The sequence below is a fragment of the Helianthus annuus genome, chromosome 16, assembly GCF_002127325.2.
Source record: "Helianthus annuus cultivar XRQ/B chromosome 16, HanXRQr2.0-SUNRISE, whole genome shotgun sequence".
NCBI classification, from domain to species: domain Eukaryota; kingdom Viridiplantae; phylum Streptophyta; class Magnoliopsida; order Asterales; family Asteraceae; genus Helianthus; species Helianthus annuus.
In genome coordinates, this window is record NC_035448.2 from 83584755 (window position 1) to 83607255 (window position 22501).

General features: G+C 38.5%; 1 protein-coding gene and 1 long non-coding RNA gene across 2 annotated transcripts; both read left to right on the forward strand.

Annotated features, from left to right (window-relative positions):
• The first annotated feature begins 5237 nt into the window (after positions 1–5237).
• On the forward strand, positions 5238–6699 carry LOC110916877. Its single transcript, XR_002580089.2, has 3 exons — positions 5238–5362; positions 5828–5881; positions 6389–6699. It is a non-coding gene; the product is annotated as an uncharacterized LOC110916877 (long non-coding RNA).
• An 839-nt stretch (positions 6700–7538) lies between these two features.
• Positions 7539–13730, forward strand: LOC110918994. Its single transcript, XM_022163274.2, has 3 exons — positions 7539–8682; positions 12859–12912; positions 13420–13730. The coding sequence occupies exons 1-3, from the start codon at positions 7539–7541 to the stop codon at positions 13434–13436; spliced, it is 1215 nt and encodes a 404-aa protein (XP_022018966.1). The 3' UTR covers positions 13437–13730.
• Positions 13731–22501: the final 8771 nt, after the last annotated feature.

The following is a 22501-nucleotide window of genomic DNA, read 5'->3' on the forward strand; positions in this document are numbered from 1 at the left end:
TAATAGTGTACTAATTAACATAGCAAGCATATGATGTGAAAACATGGAAAGCACAAAAGTAACAAGTAGGCACATGTGTTTCACCCCAAAATGTTTGAAAACAGTAAAAGAGGGGTCTATGTACTCACAGTAGTGCGTCTTGAATCGAATCTCAAACCCTGTCCGCTACACGACAACCTACAACGTACTAATGTCTATTAGACGAGCGGGTCGTGCCTTGGCTTAGAGTTTAGTGTTTTGATTTGCGTTACTTAGGTATTATTTTGTTAAAACAATGATAATTATTTTAACTTAACTATCGATATTAGAAAAATAGTTAGACAACTATTTCGTACCTACTTTCTCTAATATTTTACTAAGTGTTCAGATTCTCGGAAAGTTTCGGTAGGGTATCCTCTGTAAATAGAGGTGTCCATGCTTTAATAGCATATCATTTTCTTTTATATAAAACCAATAGTTCATTTTTAATCACCAAATCGACATATCGACAAACAAAACGTTGCATACTTCATTTCAGCTTTATAACTCGAAACCGGACTGTTTTCGAGGATTTTTATAAAATAGTTAACCTTTTCTAAAAATCTCCAAATTTTTACAAAATATGACATATGTTCCAAAATTTATTGTGTAAAAATATCAAAGTCCAATTTGTTACCCATATTTTATAAAAAATCATTTTCTCGACAGCAATCAGATTTGTTACCATTCTGATCGCAGTTTACGGAAATATTCATTAAAAATCAACCGTAAGTCCGTTTGACGAAATTCCAGTTGGAGGGTCGTCCTAACAACGGTGTCCATCTACTGTAAAAATTTCATGGGTTGATTTTATTCAGGTTTTAAGTTGTGACTCCAAAAATGTCATACTTTTTCTGCAATAAAAATGCAGCTTGAGCTGCTGTCCAAAAATAACCTTTTAAAAATAGTAAATGGTCTCGAAAAATTATGATTCCAGTGCCATTTGCTTAGTTATTCCAAAAATTTTAGGCTTTAGAAATTCCGTTTTTCGACTTAAAATGACCCCGTTACAGCCTGTTGAAGTTGGCTGGAAATCCAACTCAGCAAGCTGTTTGAGTTTTTGTGTGTGAAAAACAATCAACAATCGAACAAGAATCGAAGTGAGACAAGAGTATGAATGGACTTACTACTAGCACAAGGCTAGGGTAGAAATTCTAGTGAAAATGATGGTGAGAAAGATGATGAACAAGACTAGAACAAAGCTCCTTTGAATGCCCTTCACTTGCAACCTCCATGGATCACCTTCAAAGTTTTGAATGAAGAACAAGTCTTGAAGATTGAAGGTAGAGAGAGAGTAATGGGGGACGATTGAAGGAGGAGGTTGTGTGGATGTTGAGTGGTAAAATGGGAGTTCAAGAGCTTATATAACCCTTTCATATCTTAAAAGATCTTTATAAATCTTTTAGGATCCAAGTAATATCACAAAGAATCTAAGGAGATCTAAGAAAGATCAATTGGGATATTGGCAAGATTTGGCAAATATTTGGTGGGGTCATCATAGATATGACCGTAAACTTGAGAGGGGGGGGGGGTTAAGTGTAATTTTGTTGGTATATTAGATAAAAACAGGTGTTTAACTGGATACCGGGTATTTTATCTAGCGTTTAAATCCCGGTTTATGGCGTTCTAAATTATTTTTATTTTTCTATAAAAATAAACTCGCCAAAAATATTACTGAAATAAATTTCAGTTGCTGAGACTGGCTGCGTTGTCCGCGTTTTGCAGTATAAGCACTGTGTCGCGCGGAAACATGCGTTACGAGCTTACACTTGAAAAATAACGTTTTTAGGCGTTTCAATTTATTTTTCAACACAGACCTGATTAAAATATATTTTTAGTCATAACATAATATTTTTGGGGTTTAAATATTATCCGGGCGGTCACCAACGTTCGCTTCGCAGTTTTGTCGCAATTAGTTCTTTAGTTTAAATAAACATACCGAATCCTTCGAAACTTATTTCTAAGTTATGGAAGGGATATTTAGGGTATGTTTAGCTCATTTCACAGTTCCGGAGTGTACGTTGCGTTAAACTTATTGCATTTAATCACCAGTTTGCGTATAACCTTCCAGAAGGTGATCTAAAGCTTGAAATCGGAATCGAATCAAATTGTAAAATTGTCAAACACAAATACACATATAATAACACCAAAGCGTATTGTTTTATTGATAACTAACATTGTTTTACATTATACGGTGCTTACAGAACACAGTTGTCACACATTTACCTGCACAATCTCTACCCACACATAAGTTTCTCTTTAAAAAATTAAATCTTCAAACTTTTTAGAAACTTTGCAAGAAACTACAGTAATGATTTTACATTCAGGATCTTTCCCTAGCTCATATCAAGCAAACTTAACAACTTTACATACTCTTTCCCAAACCTGTTCTTCATGTTTAGCACTTGAAACTTCGAAAATCAGCTTCTCAACGTCAGTCGTCAAAAATCATTTTGAATTTTTCAAAATTTATGCTAAAACACACTAAAAACTTTTTGTATTTTCTGAACGAAAGTAAATGACACCACTTGTAAACAAAATTATGCAGAAATAAAATATTTACAAACAATATTTTTGTGAGTTCGTGCAAGAGGATCATATCAATTTCTGAGACATATCATCAACACCGTTAAGCTTGATTTCATTCTAAGTTCTAAACAATTCACCTAGATTGTCAGTATGTTTGTCTACTTAAATTTTTACACAAAGTTCAACTGTTTCGAGATACCCAATTAATGTATTAATTACTTAAACTTATTCGTGTGTCCCACCACTTGAATATACTCCCGTATCCAGATCCCAATATTCAGTCTTACAGGTGAGTATACCACAGATGATATCTGTAAAGGGATTATTTGCGAGGGCCGTGAGAGCTCAGGTCGATACTTCCATATACGCAAAGAGATGACTGCTTCGACTTTCGGTGTGTCCCCTTTAGAGGATCTTTTGATTACAACAACAGCAACTATCAATTTTATTGTTTCATCAGCTTGCTGAGGGCGATGCTGTGTTTCAAGCATTTGCGGAAAGCATTATCCGAGGACTAGGTCAGTATTTCTATACAGCAGAAGTCCCGGGATAATACCCCAGATATCACTGAGTATAAAGACCTAGTATCTCAGAATACGGGACCTTTCAAACAAGATTTCAGGGGTTACCTATATATCCAAGATGTTGTGAACCCACAGAATAAGCAAGTTTGAAATTTATGTTTATATCTCGTCTCAGTTTACTGAATGTGTAAAAACCTATTGACACATCCACAATGAGATTGTTTATTACATTTAACTTTACATTTCTTTAGCATGCTGTGATAGTCCACTGATGTACTATCATTTCTTCTTTTATGCAACCAAAACTCTTTTTCAATTTTATCATGTTTTTGGCTTTTTCAAATTTTCTAATGTTTTTGAATTTTCTGAAAAAATTCTTACTCCCCCTAAAATTCATAAACATTTCAAGAAATTGAAAACAAACTATACAAAACATGACAACTGATATCGAATTGCCTCAAATCTCCATCCGCTTGGCATAAACAATCAGAACTCCCCCTCACAACAAACTGTTTTCCCATAATGATTTCAAAACACTCAAGTTTGTTTTAATCAGAATGGTTTTTCCGGAAAATAAGTTTGGTTGATTTTACCACTTGTAAAATTGGGGATCAAATCATCACTTTGTTTTACCAATCTTTTGAATGATAGTTAATTCAAGTTCAATTTAATGACCTTGATTAACCACTTGTAGGATCAATCTGACCCACTTTCTGAACCACTTGTAAAAACAACAATCATACATATCACTTGTAAAATTAACAATTAAGCATTTCAAACCTGGTTTTCAACCAATTACCATCTGTTGGTTGAATTCTCAAGGTGCCGATTCCTACTCCTCGCTTACAAACCTGGGAGTTCTGGCAAGTCCTACAAAACTTCTCAAATACAGATCAGGAAAGATGCCGATTCATGATCCACGATTACTAATTTGGGATCTCCGGCAAGTCCTGTTTTTATTCTTTGAAAAATATATCCACCCAAGCCTACCTTCCTTGGGTGTAACAATCTCATCATCTTTTCTTTCAACAAACTTGTGGACACGTCGTTTAGAAGCATAAAAATCTTTGACACTTTTGGCCTTACCATTGACCATTTTGCCAAAAATGTGTTTCACATTTCCGTTGAAAGTCTTTTCAACATCAAATTTCTTCTTGTCAGAATAAAATTGATTTGAAATTTCTGTTTTTTCAACTTTCTTCATAAAATTTTCAGCACGCAAAGGTGGAAAATTTTCATCATTCATAGTTGGAACTGATTTTTCAACCTTTTTCTCAACATGTGGCTCCTCTGATTTTGTGGAATCAGATTCATTACCAGAACTATTACCTGAACCTTTCACAACCCATTTTTGATTTTTTAAATCTTCTTTTCTTTTTAAAGCATTCTTTGAACATTCTCCCTTCTCAAAGATCGAATTTTCAAAGCCAATAAACTTTCGGGTTTTTAGTCAGTGTTCTCCACAACTTTCTCTTTTAATTTACCAGAGATTTTCTGTTTTAGTCTGAATGTCTTCGGACAATCCTTAGCAACATGACCAGCAATCTTGCACTGAAAACAGGTTCTCTTTTCAATTTTCTTTGGAACAACATTCTTCTTCTGTTCTTCTTGCTTCTTGGCAAGGAATTCCAGATTTGTCTGCTTTCTGAACATTTGTTCTTTCTCAGGCTCTGACGTTTTCCCTGATACAAACATAGTTTTTGGTTTATATATTTTTTCATTTTTATAATTTTTCGGTGGAACAAAACCTAATCCGTTCTTTTTGAAATTACGATTATGGTTTGGTTTCTTTTGGAAACTATAACCACAATTGTAACCCATTTTCTTGTTAATTCTTTGTTGATCTCTTGAAGTATATTGTTTAGATTTTCCAATAAGATTTAAATCTTTTATTTCAGAAATATTAATTTCTGTTATTTTGAAAACCTTTTGAATCATTTCAAATCTGTGTAACACCCCAAAAACCCGGTACTTAATTAAATTAAATAAAAATGAACAAAGTAACCTAATTAAGGGATTATGATAAAAGAATAGGTCAAGAATTTGAAGTAATGCTTAATTTAAATGCTTATCAAATTAGAAGGGGTTAATGTGTAAAATTTTTATAATTAAGGATTGATATTGGTAAACCCAAAAACACACTCTTGTGTGCGTAACTGGGATCGATCAAGGGCAGGGAAAAAACAAGGGTTACCTTGTTCTTGCAAGAATTCAGCAATTGACAAGGAGAAATCAAGTTTAATTGCTGCATGTTCTAAAACTTCAAACCTCTAAGCATATCTAGTAGATTGGTAAGTCGAATTTTTGAATTTGGTGAATTTTAGAGAAAGGGGTTTCGACCCGAATAAGATCCGTGGCATGATTTGTGTTGTTTAGATGATAAGGGCACTCCCTAGTGTAGGAATCATGCTCAATTTTAGTTAATTGAAAGAAACCCACTTGGTGGAATTGCGTCATGGTTAACAAGTATCATAGTGATTACGAATTCATGTATTCTTGTTATATGATCTTGTTTGAATTACTTGAATGCTAGATAATTTGATGTAGAGTAAAAAGTTTTAAGAAAATTGGTTGTATAATGATGTTATGTAGGTGAATTAGTAAACTATGCTTCAAATAATTGTACATTATGCTTATTTAGTGTAACGCACACAAGGTGTTTGATGAAATGCTTGAAAGAGCAATTATGTGTAATATAGAGGAATTAACGAAATGAAATCGGGGTACTAAAAGAATGAAATTATGTATTGGTATAGGCGTGAAGGAAGAAGGCTCAAGTGCTAAGAAAACGGAAGGTTCACAAGATCGAGGTATGATCCGTTCATACGAAAGTTTACTTTTTAATTATTTGTTAGTAATTATATTTAACGACCCTTGTTATGAGAATTATCCTATGTTATGGTTAATTGCAATGCTAGTAAAAGAATGGTAGATCCCTTGCGGATTCGTTTATGCTAAAGAAGGATTATGCTAAGTTATGCAAACCGACCGGTCCTTACGACTAGGTCGAGTGAGAATATGAGACCATCCGTCTAGAACGGGTGGTCATGTAAGCAAAATTGTATGTAAGAAGTTTCAATCCGTTATACGGATAGAACAAAGGATTTTAAGTTGAAAGCAAATAACCCGATATTATCGGATCGAATGCGAAATGCTTAAATCTCATTATGAGATCGTATGTCATACCCATTAAATGGGTAATCGAATGCGTAGAAGAAATGGACGTATATATATATATATTGATTGTAATTACTATGTTGGTGTTGTGGACTAAATAAGCGCCTTTACTAACTTTTTAAAGTTGATGTTTAATGTAGGTAAATCCTCGACTTAGGCGATTGGACGTCTTGGAACGTGCACACATGGTTTACGCCCGCCTCTCGCTTCCGTTGTTAAGCCCCTTTTTGGAATGGTTTAAGACTTGGTCTTATGTATTTAAGTCTAGTTAGTATGTTGTCATCTTTGTCGTAGGGTAAAAATTTGGTAGATGGAAATCATGTCGTGACCAATGTGAACTTGTTGTTTGTTTTGGGTTTTTGTCAGAAATGTTTAGTGTTTAAGTTTGGTTTGTAAAACAGGTGGTTAATGATGTCCAAACGAATAGGTCATGTCGAAATTTTCAAAAATATTTTCCTACTTATTTGTACGTATTTAATAGTAGGATTGGGGCGTAACAAGTTGGTATCAGAGCCTAGGTTTGAGGGATTCGAGCTGGAATAATAGCGCTTGAACTCAAACCAATGGCTCTCGCGAAGGTGTGCTCGTTTCGAGATCGTCAACGAGGTAAAGTTTTAAATATTTGTTTAGTATGAGTATGTATAATGCGTCACGAAAGAGTTTTAAGATTGAGTATGCTAAGAAGTTATAAGATGGGTAAAATAAGAAACCCCTGGACCCGGGTAGCGGGAAATATACTCGGGAAATGGTCGGAAAAGCCTAAAATGAGTTCAGCATCGTTTCAGCAGAGGAGAGGCCGTCGCCGACGGGCCTCTGGCCGTCGCAGACGCCCCCCCAAGTGCCGACGCCTTACTTACCTGCTTACGGGTGAAGGGTGGCCGACGCCACAATCCTGAACCCGTCGCCGACGGGAGACTAGGCCGTCGCCGACGGCTAGCGGAAGTCTGGTTTGCTGAAACTTTTCAATTGATGTCCTTTTTCATATTTCGAGTTCCCGAATTAATTGAAAACCTATTTCCTTGTCGGGTAATGCCCATATAAGACCTATAAGGATAGATGTAACCACGGATAGAGGTTACAATCGAATGAAACCATAAAAGCCGAAAGTAATGCGTCGAATGTTATGGACAAATGGAGGAAATCTTAAAAATGGATAAAGGCTTGAAATGTGAAAGTATAACAGAAATGAACCAAATGACATGAAATGGAATAAGTAAATGCTGAATAATGAACAATGATATATACCGAAAGTTTGTGATTTGTATTAAACGAAGATATGCTATTGTATAGATGGCTGATGCAAGCAACGTTAATGATGATGACGATGTGGCTAGACAAGAAGCGTTCGAGAACAAAGTTACGGAAGTAGCGGAAGGGGTTATGCAAGCCAATCTTCCACGGTTGGCTCAGGAGGTAGAAAGCCGAGTTCTGGGGGTTGTGGATGCTATGATGACCAGTAAGATCGAGGAATTGAAAGAACTATTTGAGGGGTCTAGAAGTAAAAGTAAGGAACGACGATGCACGTATAAAGACTTTATGGCGTGCAATCCGGCAACGTATGATGGTAAAATTGATCCGATCGCATGCCAAAGATGGATTTCAAATATAGAAGCAGTGTTCATTCGAAGTCGTTGTGATAACGAAGATAAAGTGATGTTCGCCACCGGCCAACTCACTTTTCAGGCAAAAGATTGGTGGGATGCCCACAGTAAAGAGATAGGTGAAGAGAGGCTCCAAACAATGACCTGGCAGGAGTTTAAGGATCCTTTCATGAAATATCACTGCCCTCAGTCAGCCATTGATAAGATTCAAGAGGATTTCTTGCGCCTCCGACAGCGAAACGAGACGATAAATGAGATATCAAACGTTTTCTTGGATAAGATGAAGTTTTGTGGAGAGTTTGTGCAAACTGAAAGGATGAAGATTAATCGCTTTTATGGCGTATTAAAGGCAGAATTTAGGGAGTTCATCACTCCCTCGAAGTGTGAGACTCTTGACGAGCTCATCAATCTAGCGCGGGATAGAGAAATCGAGATCAAGAGGCAAGAAGAGCGTGGAGAAAAGAGACCCAATGAAAAAGGTGGAAGTTCAACCCCGACCAAAAAGGGGAAGTATCAAGAGCAAGGAAGAAAGGATAAGTCGAAGAGTGGTATCACGCCGTGCAAGACTTGTGGAAAACTTCATACGGGGGAATGTTTGTTAGGCAAGAAAGGGTGTTACAAATGCGGTAAGGAGGGACACTCATCTTATCAATGTCCGAGTAGCCCGAAAACTTGTTTCAACTGTTTCGAAAAGGGGCACATCAAATCTGAGTGCCCGAAACTCCAGCAAGAGTCGAAGAAGGAAGATAAGAAACAAGAAGGTTCTAAGGCCAAGGGTAGAATGTACCAAATTACATCCGAAGAAGCCAAGTCTCTCCCGAATGTGATTTCAGGTATCTTTTTACTAAACACCATACCGGTTTATGTTCTATTTGATACTGGAGCTACTATGTCGTTTATTTCGAATGAAATCATACAACATCCGTCCTTTAAGATCGAACGAATGCCAATGCCTTTAGAAGTAGAAATAGCCGATAGCAAGATGTATACGTTACATGAGGTTTGTAGAAATTGTAAATTCACTATAGAAGATGAAGAATTTGACATCGACCTGATACCCATGGTTTTGGGGGAATTTAAAATGATCGTGGGGATGGATTGGTTGGCGCGACACCATGTGGAGATTAACTGTGAAACTAAAGTGATGGTTATTCAAGCTCCAAGTGGAAAACAATTAAGTATTCAAGGAGAAAGAAACGTGGAAACTAAGTTGTGTACCTTGGTCCAAGCTTATAAGTACGTGCTTAACGGGAGTAGAGCATACTTAGCTTATGTAGGAGATGCCCGACAAACCCTCCCGAAGCTTGAAGACGTTGAGGTCGTGAACGAATTTCCGGATATATTTCCGGAAGAACTGCCGGGACTTCCTCCCGAAAGGGAGATAGAGTTTCGCATCGAATTAAATCCGGGTGCGAAGCCTGTTGCGAAGGCTCCCTATAGACTTGCCCCCACCGAGATGCGGGAATTAATGACACAGTTGCAAGATCTTCTAGATAAGGGTTTCATACGCCCGAGTGTGTCGCCTTGGGGAGCACCCGTCCTTTTTGTTAAAAAGAAAGACGGGTCGATGCGCATGTGCATCGACTATAGAGAGTTAAACAAACTAACCATAAAGAAGCGCTACCCTTTACCTAGAATTGACGACCTTTTTGATCAATTACAAGGGGCGAGCTGGTTCTCCAAGATAGACCTGCGTTCGGGGTACCATCAAGTTAGAGTGCGGGAGGAGGATATTCCAAAGACTGCATTTAGAACCCGTTATGGGCACTATGAATTTTTAGTCATGTCCTTTGGATTGACGAACGCGCCGGCTGCGTTTATGGATCTTATGAACCGGGTGTGCCGACCCATGTTAGACAATTCGGTAATCGTGTTCATAGATGATATCTTAGTCTATTCGCGAAGCAAAGCTGAACATGAAATGCACTTGCGTGAAGTACTTGAAATTCTCCGCAAGGAGAAACTTTACGCAAAATTTTCAAAATGTGCCTTTTGGCTCAGAGAGGTGCAATTCCTGGGTCACGTGATCAATGCGGAAGGTGTTTTAGTTGATCCTTCAAAGATTGATGCTGTAATGAAGTGGGTCTCTCCGAAGAACCCGACAGAGATAAGAAGTTTTCTGGGCCTTGCCGGGTACTATAGAAGGTTCATACAGGATTTCTCGAAGATAGCTCTACCTCTAACCAGAATGACGAGAAAGAAAGAAAAATTTGTGTGGGGTGAGGAACAGGAAGAGGCTTTTCGTATATTAAAGGAGAAATTGTCGAGTCCTCCAGTCCTGACGTTGCCAGATGGAACTGAAGATTTGGTTGTTTATTCAGATGCTTCCCATCAGGGGTTAGGTTGTGTTTTGATGCAAAGGGGAAAGGTTATTGCTTATGCGTCGCGGCAGCTGAAGCCTCACGAGGTGAACTACCCAACACACGATCTGGAATTGGCAGCAGTAGTGTTCGCCTTAAAGATCTGGAGACACTACTTATACGGTGCGAAATGTACAATTTATTCGGATCATAAGAGCCTCAAGTATTTCTTCGAACAAAAAGATTTGAATATGAGGCAACGAAGATGGCTAGAACTTATCAAAGATTATGATTGTGATATCCTCTATCACCCGGGGAAAGCAAACGTGGTAGCCGATGCGTTAAGCCGAAAAGAGTATCCGTCTCCTCTCCGTGTGAAGTCCATGAAGATGGTAGTTACGCCACGACTACTTGAAACGATACGGGAATCTCAAAGAAAGTCTCTTGGAGCGGAAGACTTAAGGAAAGAAAGATTAAAAGGTGTTATTGATAAATTAGAAGAAAATTCGACCGGGCTCAAGACGCGATTCGGCCGAATTTGGATACCCCGATTTTGTGAAGTTAAGGCCGCACTACTCGATGAAGCACATAAGTCACGATATTCGGTCCACCCTGGGGCTACAAAGATGTATCGAGATTTAAAAACCAACTATTGGTGGCCGGGCATGAAGCGCGATATCGTCAAGTATGTCGCAAAATGCTTAACGTGTTCTCAAGTGAAGGCAGAACACCAAAAGCCTTACGGAGAATCACAACCATTGGGAATACCGTTGTGGAAATGGGAAGAACTAACGATGGATTTGGTAACCAAGCTTCCAAGAACGAAAAAGGGGTATGATACAATATGGGTAATCGTAGATCGACTTACGAAAAGCGCCCACTTTCTACCCATTAAAGAAGCTTATTCTTCCGAGAAAATGGCAGAAATCTACATGAATGAGGTCGTGTCTCGACACGGGGTGCCTGTGTCAATCATCTCGGATCGTGATACTAGATTTACTTCTCGTTACTGGCAAAGATTTCACGAAAGCGTGGGAACGAGATTGCACATAAGTACCGCCTACCACCCTCAAACTGACGGTCAGTCAGAAAGAACCATTCAAACACTTATTGATATGTTGAGGGCGTGTGCCTTAGATTTTGGGGGAAACTGGGATGACCATTTACCACTAGTGGAATTTTCTTATAATAATAGTTACCACAGTGGCATTCAAATGGCACCATACGAATTACTATATGGGAGGAAGTGTAGAACTCCCGTATGTTGGGGTGAAGTGGGGCAAAGGGAGCTCGCGCCAAATGATTTAATAGCAATGACAAATGAAAAAATTGAATTGATTAGGGCACGTTTGAAGGCAGCCCAGGATCGACAAAAAGCTTATGGAGACAAAAGGAAGCGTCCTATCGAATTTCAAGTTGGAGATTTCGTTCTATTGAAGGTGTCACCATGGAAAGGCATAATCCGTTTTCGTAAACGGGGTAAATTAGGTCCTCGGTATATTGGGCCGTTTAAAATCTTGGCTCGTGTTGGAAGGGTTGCATATCGATTAGAATTACCGCCTGCTTTAGACGGAATTCACAATACCTTCCACGTGTCGCAATTGAGAAAATGTCTTGCGGATGAAACCGCGTTAGTACCTCTCGATGACATTGAGTTGGACGAGGGGTTGAATTATATCGAAAGACCAATAGCCATCAAAGATGTCAAGTTGAAGAAGCTCCGCAACAAGACGGTCCGACAGGTGTTGGTACAATGGCAACACCGAAAGGGTTCAGAACTCACATGGGAGACGGAAGATGAGATGAGAAGACACTATCCCTTTCTTTTTGGTATGTGCACATTTAAGATTTATTATATATTCAGGTTTCGGGGACGAAACCTCTTTTAAGGGGGGTAGATTTGTAACACCCCAAAAACCCGGTACTTAATTAAATTAAATAAAAATGAACAAAGTAACCTAATTAAGGGATTATGATAAAAGAATAGGTCAAGAATTTGAAGTAATGCTTAATTTAAATGCTTATCAAATTAGAAGGGGTTAATGTGTAAAATTTTTATAATTAAGGATTGATATTGGTAAACCCAAAAACACACTCTTGTGTGCGTAACTGGGATCGATCAAGGGCAGGGAAAAAATAAGGGTTACCTTGTTCTTGCAAGAATTCAGCAATTGACAAGGAGAAATCAAGTTTAATTGCTGCATGTTCTAAAACTTCAAACCTCTAAGCATATCTAGTAGATTGGTAAGTCGAATTTTTGAATTTGGTGAATTTTAGAGAAAGGGGTTTCGACCCGAATAAGATCCGTGGCATGATTTGTGTTGTTTAGATGATAAGGGCACTCCCTAGTGTAGGAATCATGCTCAGTTTTAGTTAATTGAAAGAAACCCACTTGGTGGAATTGCGTCATGGTTAACAAGTATCATAGTGATTACGAATTCATGTATTCTTGTTATATGATCTTGTTTGAATTACTTGAATGCTAGATAATTTGATGTAGAGTAAAAAGTTTTAAGAAAATTGGTTGTATAATGATGTTATGTAGGTGAATTAGTAAACTATGCTTCAAATAATTGTACATTATGCTTATTTAGTGTAACGCACACAAGGTGTTTGATGAAATGCTTGAAAGAGCAATTATGTGTAATATAGAGGAATTAACGAAATGAAATCGGGGTACTAAAAGAATGAAATTATGTATTGGTATAGGCGTGAAGGAAGAAGGCTCAAGTGCTAAGAAAACGGAAGGTTCACAAGATCGAGGTATGATCCGTTCATACGAAAGTTTACTTTTTAATTATTTGTTAGTAATTATATTTAACGACCCTTGTTATGAGAATTATCCTATGTTATGGTTAATTGCAATGCTAGTAAAAGAATGGTAGATCCCTTGCGGATTCGTTTATGCTAAAGAAGGATTATGCTAAGTTATGCAAACCGACCGGTCCTTACGACTAGGTCGAGTGAGAATATGAGACCATCCGTCTAGAACGGGTGGTCATGTAAGCAAAATTGTATGTAAGAAGGTTCAATCCGTTATACGGATAGAACAAAGGATTTTAAGTTGAAAGCAAATAACCCGATATTATCGGATCGAATGCGAAATGCTTAAATCTCATTATGAGATCGTATGTCATACCCATTAAATGGGTAATCGAATGCGTAGAAGAAATGGACGTATATATATATATATTGATTGTAATTACTATGTTGGTGTTGTGGACTAAATAAGCGCCTTTACTAACTTTTTAAAGTTGATGTTTAATGTAGGTAAATCCTCGACTTAGGCGATTGGACGTCTTGGAACGTGCACACATGGTTTACGCCCGCCTCTCGCTTCCGTTGTTAAGCCCCTTTTTGGAATGGTTTAAGACTTGGTCTTATGTATTTAAGTCTAGTTAGTATGTTGTCATCTTTGTCGTAGGGTAAAAATTTGGTAGATGGAAATCATGTCGTGACCAATGTGAACTTGTTGTTTGTTTTGGGTTTTTGTCAGAAATGTTTAGTGTTTAAGTTTGGTTTGTAAAACAGGTGGTTAATGATGTCCAAACGAATAGGTCATGTCGAAATTTTCAAAAATATTTTCCTACTTATTTGTACGTATTTAATAGTAGGATTGGGGCGTAACAATCTGACACTTCTAATTGGAAAAGCATCATCAGAATATAATTTGTCAGAATCTTTTAAAGTATATGCCACTTTGAATGATTCATCATTCAAATTAGATTTTGATAGCAAAAATTGTTTGTCATAAACCCGTTTGTCCTTTTTGATTGTTGGCTTTGACGCATCAAACTCAGACTTTGACTCGGGTTTGGACTCCATGTTTGACTCCTCACTGTCATCTTTATCTAACACCTGATCGACCACACTTTTTGTCAACTTTGACTCATGATCAGTGTCAGATGACGTGTATGTGACATCAATATTTTCTGGCAAGTTATCCAACGTCCCAGACTCCCATTGTAAGTTTATTGCCTTTTCGACTCTTTCGGAATTTGGATTTCGGGGTGAATATCCATTTTTGACCGGGGGCGGACATCTATTGTAGACCACACTTGGTTTCTTACCAGAAATCTTCACTTTATCTTCGTCTTTTGTCACAGATTTCTTCTCTTCTGAAATCTTTACTTCTTCAAAAGTCTTCAAATTCTCCACAACTGGATAAATCCTGTCAACAACAAAAGTAGAACATGAGTAAATTTCTAATAACTTTCTAACTTTCTCAGTTTCTATCTTTTGTGTTGCTAACTTCAACTCCAGATCAGCACATTTCTTTATATGAAAATTGGCATCATCAAGCCGCTATCTTCAGTGTATTCATTGCCACAGCTTGTTCACTGTTTGAATCAGTATATTTGTTGATTTCTCTGTTCATTGTATCATATGATTCTTTTAATCTGTTTATGTTATGTAGCAACTCATTGTTCTGCTTGATTAACGAATCACAATTCATGCATTTTTCAGGAACTTTGACTGGTTCAGCATCAACTTTAACTTCAAATTCAGGAACCTCTTTGACTGTTCTATTTGATCGTAAAAATTCAGCTCTTCTCCTTTTCTCAGCTTCAGCTTCAACTTTTAATCTCTCTTCCTCTTCTTATTCTTCTTCAAGCTTTCTCCGTCTTGCTTCAGCAGCTTCCATTACTTTCCTGCACTTTTCGGCACATTTCAAATCATAAGCATTAGCAATGAAAGCATTAACTTTTGAAGTGTTTTTGGACATCTCTTTGGCTATAAGTTCTTGATCTGGGCAAAAATTGTCCCAACAGAAATCTTCAGCCAACTTTTCATCATCTTGTTCTGCCAAACACACTTTGTTGTTTGTTGGAAGATACTTATCCCAGGTGAAATTATCATATTTGCCCTGATTAACTAGACATGCTCTTTTTGAACTTTCAATCACATCTCTCCCGTGTGCAGTTGTGCCTGATGCGGTGCTGGTGGTGTGAGTTGATGATAAATCGCCTTTTTGTGATAATCGTTGTCTCCAAAAGGATTCTGGGCTCCACTAGCTTCACGATTCTTGCACTCTCTCTTGAAATGCCCCTTTTCCCTGCAACGAAAACATGTAACTTTAGATTTATCAAAGCCTAATGTTGAAACATTTGCATCACGGAAATCATCTCTTCCCGTAATTTGTTTAAACTTCTCAGCTCGTCTCAACACACTAGCCATACACCATTTAATGTCCATCAATTCCATTTCCTCAGCATCGATTTGATCGTAATCCTCTTTTGTGAGCATTGGATTACCGATCTTTCCGGCCACAAAACTACTATATGATTCTAAAATCATTCCCAACAAAGACATTTTATTTTTAGCAACCTCTTTAGTGTAATCTTGATCATTTTCAAGACTTAGAACAATATTGCACTGAAGTTTTCTTCCATTCTTTGTTACTGAAATGTTTGGATCAAATGATGAAAATCTTGTGCTGCTTGATCCCTGGGATGATTTCTTTTCAGAAGAATCTTTCACACTGTAAGCAGTTTCTATTTTTGGAGAATGATTTGTTATTCCAGTAACACCACTCTTGTAGTACAAGCTGATATCCTGTTCTCCATCATAGTTCTTCATCCTAGCAATCTTTCTCTGCTCCATCTCTTGAGCTTCCAGATGTTTGATGAAATCTCCCAGTATCATATTTTTATAATCTTTTCTGTTGGATCTCAGCATCATCAGAAACGTTCCCCATGTTTCATGTGGTAGCGCATCTGCAAGTTTTTCAACCAATTCATCAGTATCTTTCTTAATTCCAAGTTTTGTCATATTTCTCACCAAGTTACAATATCTATCAATTATTTGCTTGGTGTTTTCAGATTTCAAGCCACGGAATAAAACGAATTCTTTCTTCATGAGAGACATTTTGTTTTTGAGCATATCATCACTTCCAACAAATTTTGCTTCCAATTCTGTCCAAATTGAATAAGCGTTTCCATCATGTTGAAGCAGTATCAAGATATCTTCTTTTATTGCTTGCTGAAGCAGACTCACCATCAATTTCTCATATCGATATTTCTTTTTATCTTCAGTACTCATTTCTCGAATTGTTAACTGCACACCATTTGTTGTGGGCTAGCAAATGCATTATAAAATTCAGTGTCCATTGTTTAATTGTCCAAAGTTCACAAATTTCCAAGTTTAGGCAAAGTTGATCCTTAGAGCGAAACACTAAATGTCACAATGAGCGAAATCTCAAATTGTCACGGGAGTGAAACCTCAAGTGTTCCTTGGAGCGATACCTCAGGTGTTACAATAAGCGAAACCTCCAAAGTGTCGTATGAGCGAAACCCCTAAGTGCCTCTAGAGCGAAACTACAATGGTCACAATAAGCGAAACTACTCTTGATGGTCACAAGAGCGAAACTAGCTTGATCCTTGGAGCGAAACCATCTGAAAAATGACCTTATAAGCGAAATCACGTGTGCATTATGAGCGAAACCACTGATGACATCATCATTTTCACGAGTTCAAAAGAGCGAAACCTTGAAAATCCTAAGTTCTAGATCGATTTTAGCTTTGAAATTTTCAAGGGTTTGTTAATGCATGATTACGAGTGCTGTGTGTGAAACTGAGCTGGTTTTACCGTGAAAAATTTTAAAATTTTGAAGAAAGTGTAGAAAATCAGAATAAATGCAGCTGAAATGGCAAGAACTCTTCCTCCTGAGCTCTGATACCACTTGTAGGATCGTATTCGGCCTTGATTGAGTCGATCAGAAGAATTCCTATCCAAAACAAGAGGCGGAAACTAATGCTTTGGTGCGATTTCAGCAGTACTCACTTTAATTGTTGTTATATTAATCACAGATGCGTTTACAAGCCCTGACAACACTTCGGCAGCACTTCGTGGCTCACCGGAAGACAACACCTACCATTACTCTATATGTGATTTCGCTCATATGACCTATTTATAGTACACATGGTTTCGCTCATACGTACATGACACAAGAGCGAAACCTCCTGGTTACCACAAGAGCGAAACCTTCACAGTGACATATAAACGAAACCTAGACAATGACACATAAGCGAAACCCTATAGGTACATATGAGCGAAACCCTCTCCTATCACATGTTTCTTAGATTCCGTGCCATGTTCTAACCTATACTCTACTATACTTGATACAAGACGTAGTCGACAGACGTAGTGTACCAACATCTATGTAAAGGTATTTAGGGCATGTTTAACCTATGATCATGTTCCGGAATGTTTGTTACAGTACGAATCGGCATACCTTCGCAGTTTGTCGAAATTAGTCCCTGTAAGCGAATAAACTTGATTTCGGCACACCAAACCTTCCAAAACTTATTTCTAAGTTATGTAAGTGTCATTTAAGGTATGTTAAGCCCATGTCACTATTCTAGAGTGTTTGTTGATTAAAATGATTACGTTTACGCATCAGTTCGCGTATAACTTCCCAGAAAGCGATTTAGAGCTCGAAATCGAACAAGAATTGATATGTGCAAATGACTCACATATTTATACAAATCCCAAGTATGAAATACAATATTTCATTGGTTTGGTATTTGTTTGATGGCTGTGGAGGCACAGGTGTGACACCTTTACCTTTATCTGCTATGACATGTGCCAATAAGGCCACATAATTCTTCCGCAGATACTTCCGAGCCTGAGTACAAGACACGAGCTTGAGACTACTAGCAGGTTTCTCACCATGAACCTGTAGGACCTCACCTGTTGAGAGAGGAACACGAACAATCTTCTCGAAACAAACTACCTCTGCGTGATGCTTGGCTAACCAATCCATACCCACTAGAATGTCGAAACTACCAAGTTGCATCGGTGTGAGGTCGATAGGAAAAAGATGGTTGTTAAGGTTCAACTGGCAGTTACGAAGAACAGAATTGAGAATAACGGGTTCACCACTAGCAACTTCTACTGTCAAAGGCTTTCCTAGTTTCGTTTTAGACATGCGAAGCAATGGCTCAAAGGACAATGACACAAAACTCTTATCGGCACCCGAATAAAAAAGAACAGAAGCAGACTGATTGTTAACAAAGAATGTACCGTTCACCACCTCGTTGTCTGCTCGTGCCTCATTAGCATTCATGTTGAAGACTCGACCTCGAGCCTAAGCCTGATTCTAATTTGCATTGACCAGCCTTGGAGATTGGTTTTGATAATGAGTCAGGTCCCCACAATTATAGCAATAACCATGAGGAAAATGAGGCCATGCAGCTTGTGCTTGCTGTTGAGCAGGCGGTTGAGCAGCCTGCTGAGCTGGGTTATGTGCAGCTTGATTGGGAGCAAAGCGACAAACATCAGAAAGATGACCCGACTTCCCACAGTTGGTACAGAAATGACACGGAGCTTGCGGTTGATGGTGATTATTGCATCTGTTGCACAACGGCGCATTCCCCGCATAGCGTTTCTTCGCTAGCGGTTGTGCAGGCTGATTAGGAGCTGCCTGGTTGACTTGGGCAGTGACAGCAAAATTCTGGGAAGCCTTGTGCTTCCTAGACCCTTTCGAGGAACCAGTATCCTTGCCCTTGTTGTTCTTACCCTTCTTGCATTCACCTTTATCAGATGATTGTTTCTTACCCTTGCCGCCCTTCCTGTGTAGCTTACCCTTTCGGACCTACGACTCAGTCAAAGTCGCAGGTAACTCGATTGCCTGACGAACTGTGGTAGGGTTACTACCAGTGACGATGTCTTGCACGGCGTCAGGTAAGCCATCAATATACCTCTCGATAGCTTTCTCGAGTGGGGTAACCATGGTAGGGCATAGCAAACTCAATTCTTCATACCTATCAGTTTATGCCCGGTGCTCACCACTATCCTGCTTCAAATCATCAAACTCCCATTCTAAATCCCTCAGTTCATGACGAGGACAGAATTCCCTCATCATAAGAGCCCTGAGCTCGGCCCAATTTTGTGCTAAAGCAACCTCAGCACCACGGTCTCACATAACCCCGTTCCACCATGTAAGAGCCCTCTTCTGAAACACACTAGAAGCAAATTCGACCTTGCGATTATCAGGACACTGAACATGACGAAACGTACTCTCAATGCTCCCAAACCACTGTAGGAGCCCAATTGGCCCTTCAGAACCACTGAACTTGAGTGGTTTAGCCGAATTGAAACTCTTGAAATTGCATGGAGCATTTTGGTTATTGTTGGCTTGGTTCACTTGAGCAATAATGTCTGGGAGTACATCCGCCATATGTTGCGCCATGATAGCTGCCATTTCGGCATTAGGTAGTGGATTTTCGCGTCGAGGAGGCATTCTAAAAGAGGAAACATGAGAGTAAACAAGTGAGATGATAAGATGAAAAGAATGAGATGATACAAAAATCGACAAAAGCAAAGATGGTGGTCATTCGTCCGTATCACAAAGCAAACAAATGACACACAGTGACAAATCAAAGTATATGGGTCATAAATAATGTATTGCGAAGGCATGCTCTCCTATAAGTGAACACTCACCCTAAGAGTTCCCAAGTAAGAGTGACTGGTCCGATTATGTGGATTTGTATGAATACTCTAGCCTTAGACAGAAAACTCAGGGTACAGGCACTCACCCTTCCAGTTTGCACGTGTTCACACTATTTAGACCCAAAACTTTGACGAGATTTTGAAAACTTGGAAGGCAAAAGGCCAAAAGAATCATTCAAAAACGGATGATTAAATTTTCAAAATCATTCTGAAAAATTGAAGGGTTCAAAACTTTATAACAAATTATTTAAAATCAGATGATTGATTTTCAAACACCGTTTCGAAAAATTGTGTTCTTGTTTTGGGTAATCACCTAAGGATAGATGAAATGCATGTTTTAAGATCTAAACACAAGATAACTTGTGTTGGGGGTCCTAGAAAGGTTATAGTCTAGGTCAAAGCTGTCACACCCCCAAAATCCACACGCGGAGTATCACTGCTAGGAGGCGTGACTGACCAGGATCAAGCCACCAATCATATAGAACAACGTAAATAGTAAAAGTAAATGTAATTTAACCAAACCAATCCATATGAAAGGTGTTCAAAACATAAGTATAGTTTCAATGTTTAGCGGAAGCATATAAGTAAAAGCCCAACATAAGTAATAAGTAAGAAGTGTCATAAATGTTTAACAAAGTATCCACGATCCATGTCCACAACGACCGCGCCTCCCTGTGCAAGCTCCAAGTGTACCTAACGACCTGCAAGGCATGTAACAACGAGTCAACAAACTAGTTGAGCGAGTTCACAGTTGGTAGTTTAGTTATAGTATTCGTTTCATGTATCGTTTTATAAACCATGTTTCGTCTTTATTTGCATCGCGGCCCTCCAGGCATGTTTGCGAAGATTAGTGGGGGTTTCCCATGTATTGTAGATTAGTTAAATTTGTATCACGGCCCTCCAGGCATGTTTGCGAATTTTAGTAATAGTATCGCGGCCATTCCAGACATGTGTGCGAAGATTCGTATTAGTATCGCGGCCATTCCAGGCATGTGTGCGAAGAGTAGTAGTTGTATCACTAGTCTAGCATGATTCATAATTCCCAATAACAATGTAAGTACAAGTAACAATTCAATCCCATTCCCAACCCCGGGAATCCCATGCCTTGGTAAGAGTGTGAACTCACCTTGGTTTGCTCGGTATGCTAAGGTATGTGCTCGCAAATAATCAATCAAGTCCTAACGTACGCACGTATACATAATCAGTTTATGTTCAATATGTTCACGTATGCTTAAACAATCACAGTGGTATCGAAGAAATGATCACCAAATAACACTAAACACGTAATCAAAACCATACAAGTCATGCGTATCATCAACCAACAGTTAGTTAATCCAGTTAACACTTAACAGAATTAAATCAGGTTACTGTGCAGGTTAACCAATCGGCGAAACACCCCTGTTTCGCCATGAATCCCTTTCGACGAAACGCCCTCAGTTTCGTCGTGACCTCCCTCGGCGAATCACTCTTGATTCGTCATGTTTGTTTCGTCATGATTTGTCTCGGCGAAACACAATGTGTTTCGCCATGTCGGTTTCGTCATCAAAAGTGTTTCGCCGATGCATATGTTACGTCGCAACCATAACTGTTACAACAATAATACAGAATCCTAATAAATCATCGGCCGACATCTATCAATTGCATCCGAGCATTATTGGACCGATACATATAGTCAAGGTTTTTCATTGGGCCGCTAATTATCATCAACACAAACTACGAAGGAACAAAACAGTCTCATTAATTTTACATCATCATCATCATCCAATAAATTCCTATTTCATCAAAAGATGTTGACTAAACTGACAACATACACATGGGCCGCCCAATATGCTTGTTGAAAGTTATCTGCTTGGACTAATCAAACCATCACTACTAAAATATTGAATTGGTCATGTCACTGTCATCGATTTTACTTTATCAATCACTACCAAATTAATCATATGACACCAACTGACAACTGCCATGCACTTGAAACATAGTGGCCGACATATGAAGTAATAATTATAAATTGGTTGGACATGCATAACCTCACTAATAGTCAACAGGGTTTACATAGTAGCCGCCCACCATACTCTTAGACCTAATACTATTGGACCGAACCATTAGAATCCTCACGCATCATTTACACAAGACTCATTATTCAAACGTGATTATGAGTATTACATAGTCAACCGTTAATAACGATGCCAAACAAATCACAAAATAAGTCGCAATCCAAGATCATTAGTTATTAAACACTAACCGATACAAGACAATTAATGGGTCCTTCGATGTAGAAAGCTTCGAGATCTCAAGACTGCCGTCGCACAGGAATAAGGGGAGAGAAGTGATTAGGGTTTTTAGATTAGTCACCAACGTAAAGGTTATTATCAAAACCTTATAGTTGTTCGCTACTGGGCCAAAGCCCATTCCTGATTTCGTTTGCCCAAAAGGTGGACGAAAACACCTTGTGTTTCCGTGGGTGGGGTGGTTTCGTGAGTAGGATGTTTGGCATGATTTAATTAAACAACAAAATGTTAATTCTAAAGTATAATATTAATCTACACTTCAAATATAATGCACACCATACACATAACATCTCAATCATAGCACGATTTAACATTTTATAACGTGTACAGTTGTGAAATAAACGAGTCGTGTCGACAAACAATCTAAACAATTAACGTGCAATAGTGCGAGGATGGAATATTGGAAACTCGTGTTGTCACATTATCCCCAACTTGAAAGAAATTTCGTCCCGAAATTTAGCATGCGGTTACTGAGGAAGCTAGTTGTATCGTTTACTGGTTTTTCCTGGGGTGTCACATCATCCCCACGTTGATTTGGAATTTCGTCCCGAAATTCTGTTGTAGCTTCAACCTCAGTAGTAGTTGCATTGTTCTGGAATAACTGGGGATAT

What these genes read in the sequence shown, in the direction of transcription:
- LOC110918994 (XM_022163274.2), top strand. Translation starts at nt 7,539, where the DNA reads ATGGCTGATGCAAGCAACGTTAATGATGATGACGATGTGGCTAGACAA. An exon ending in TCTCCCGAATGTGATTTCAG is followed by an intron (nt 8,683 to 12,858) that starts GTATCTTTTTAC and finishes GTATTGGTATAG; the next exon opens with GCGTGAAGGAAGAAGGCTCA.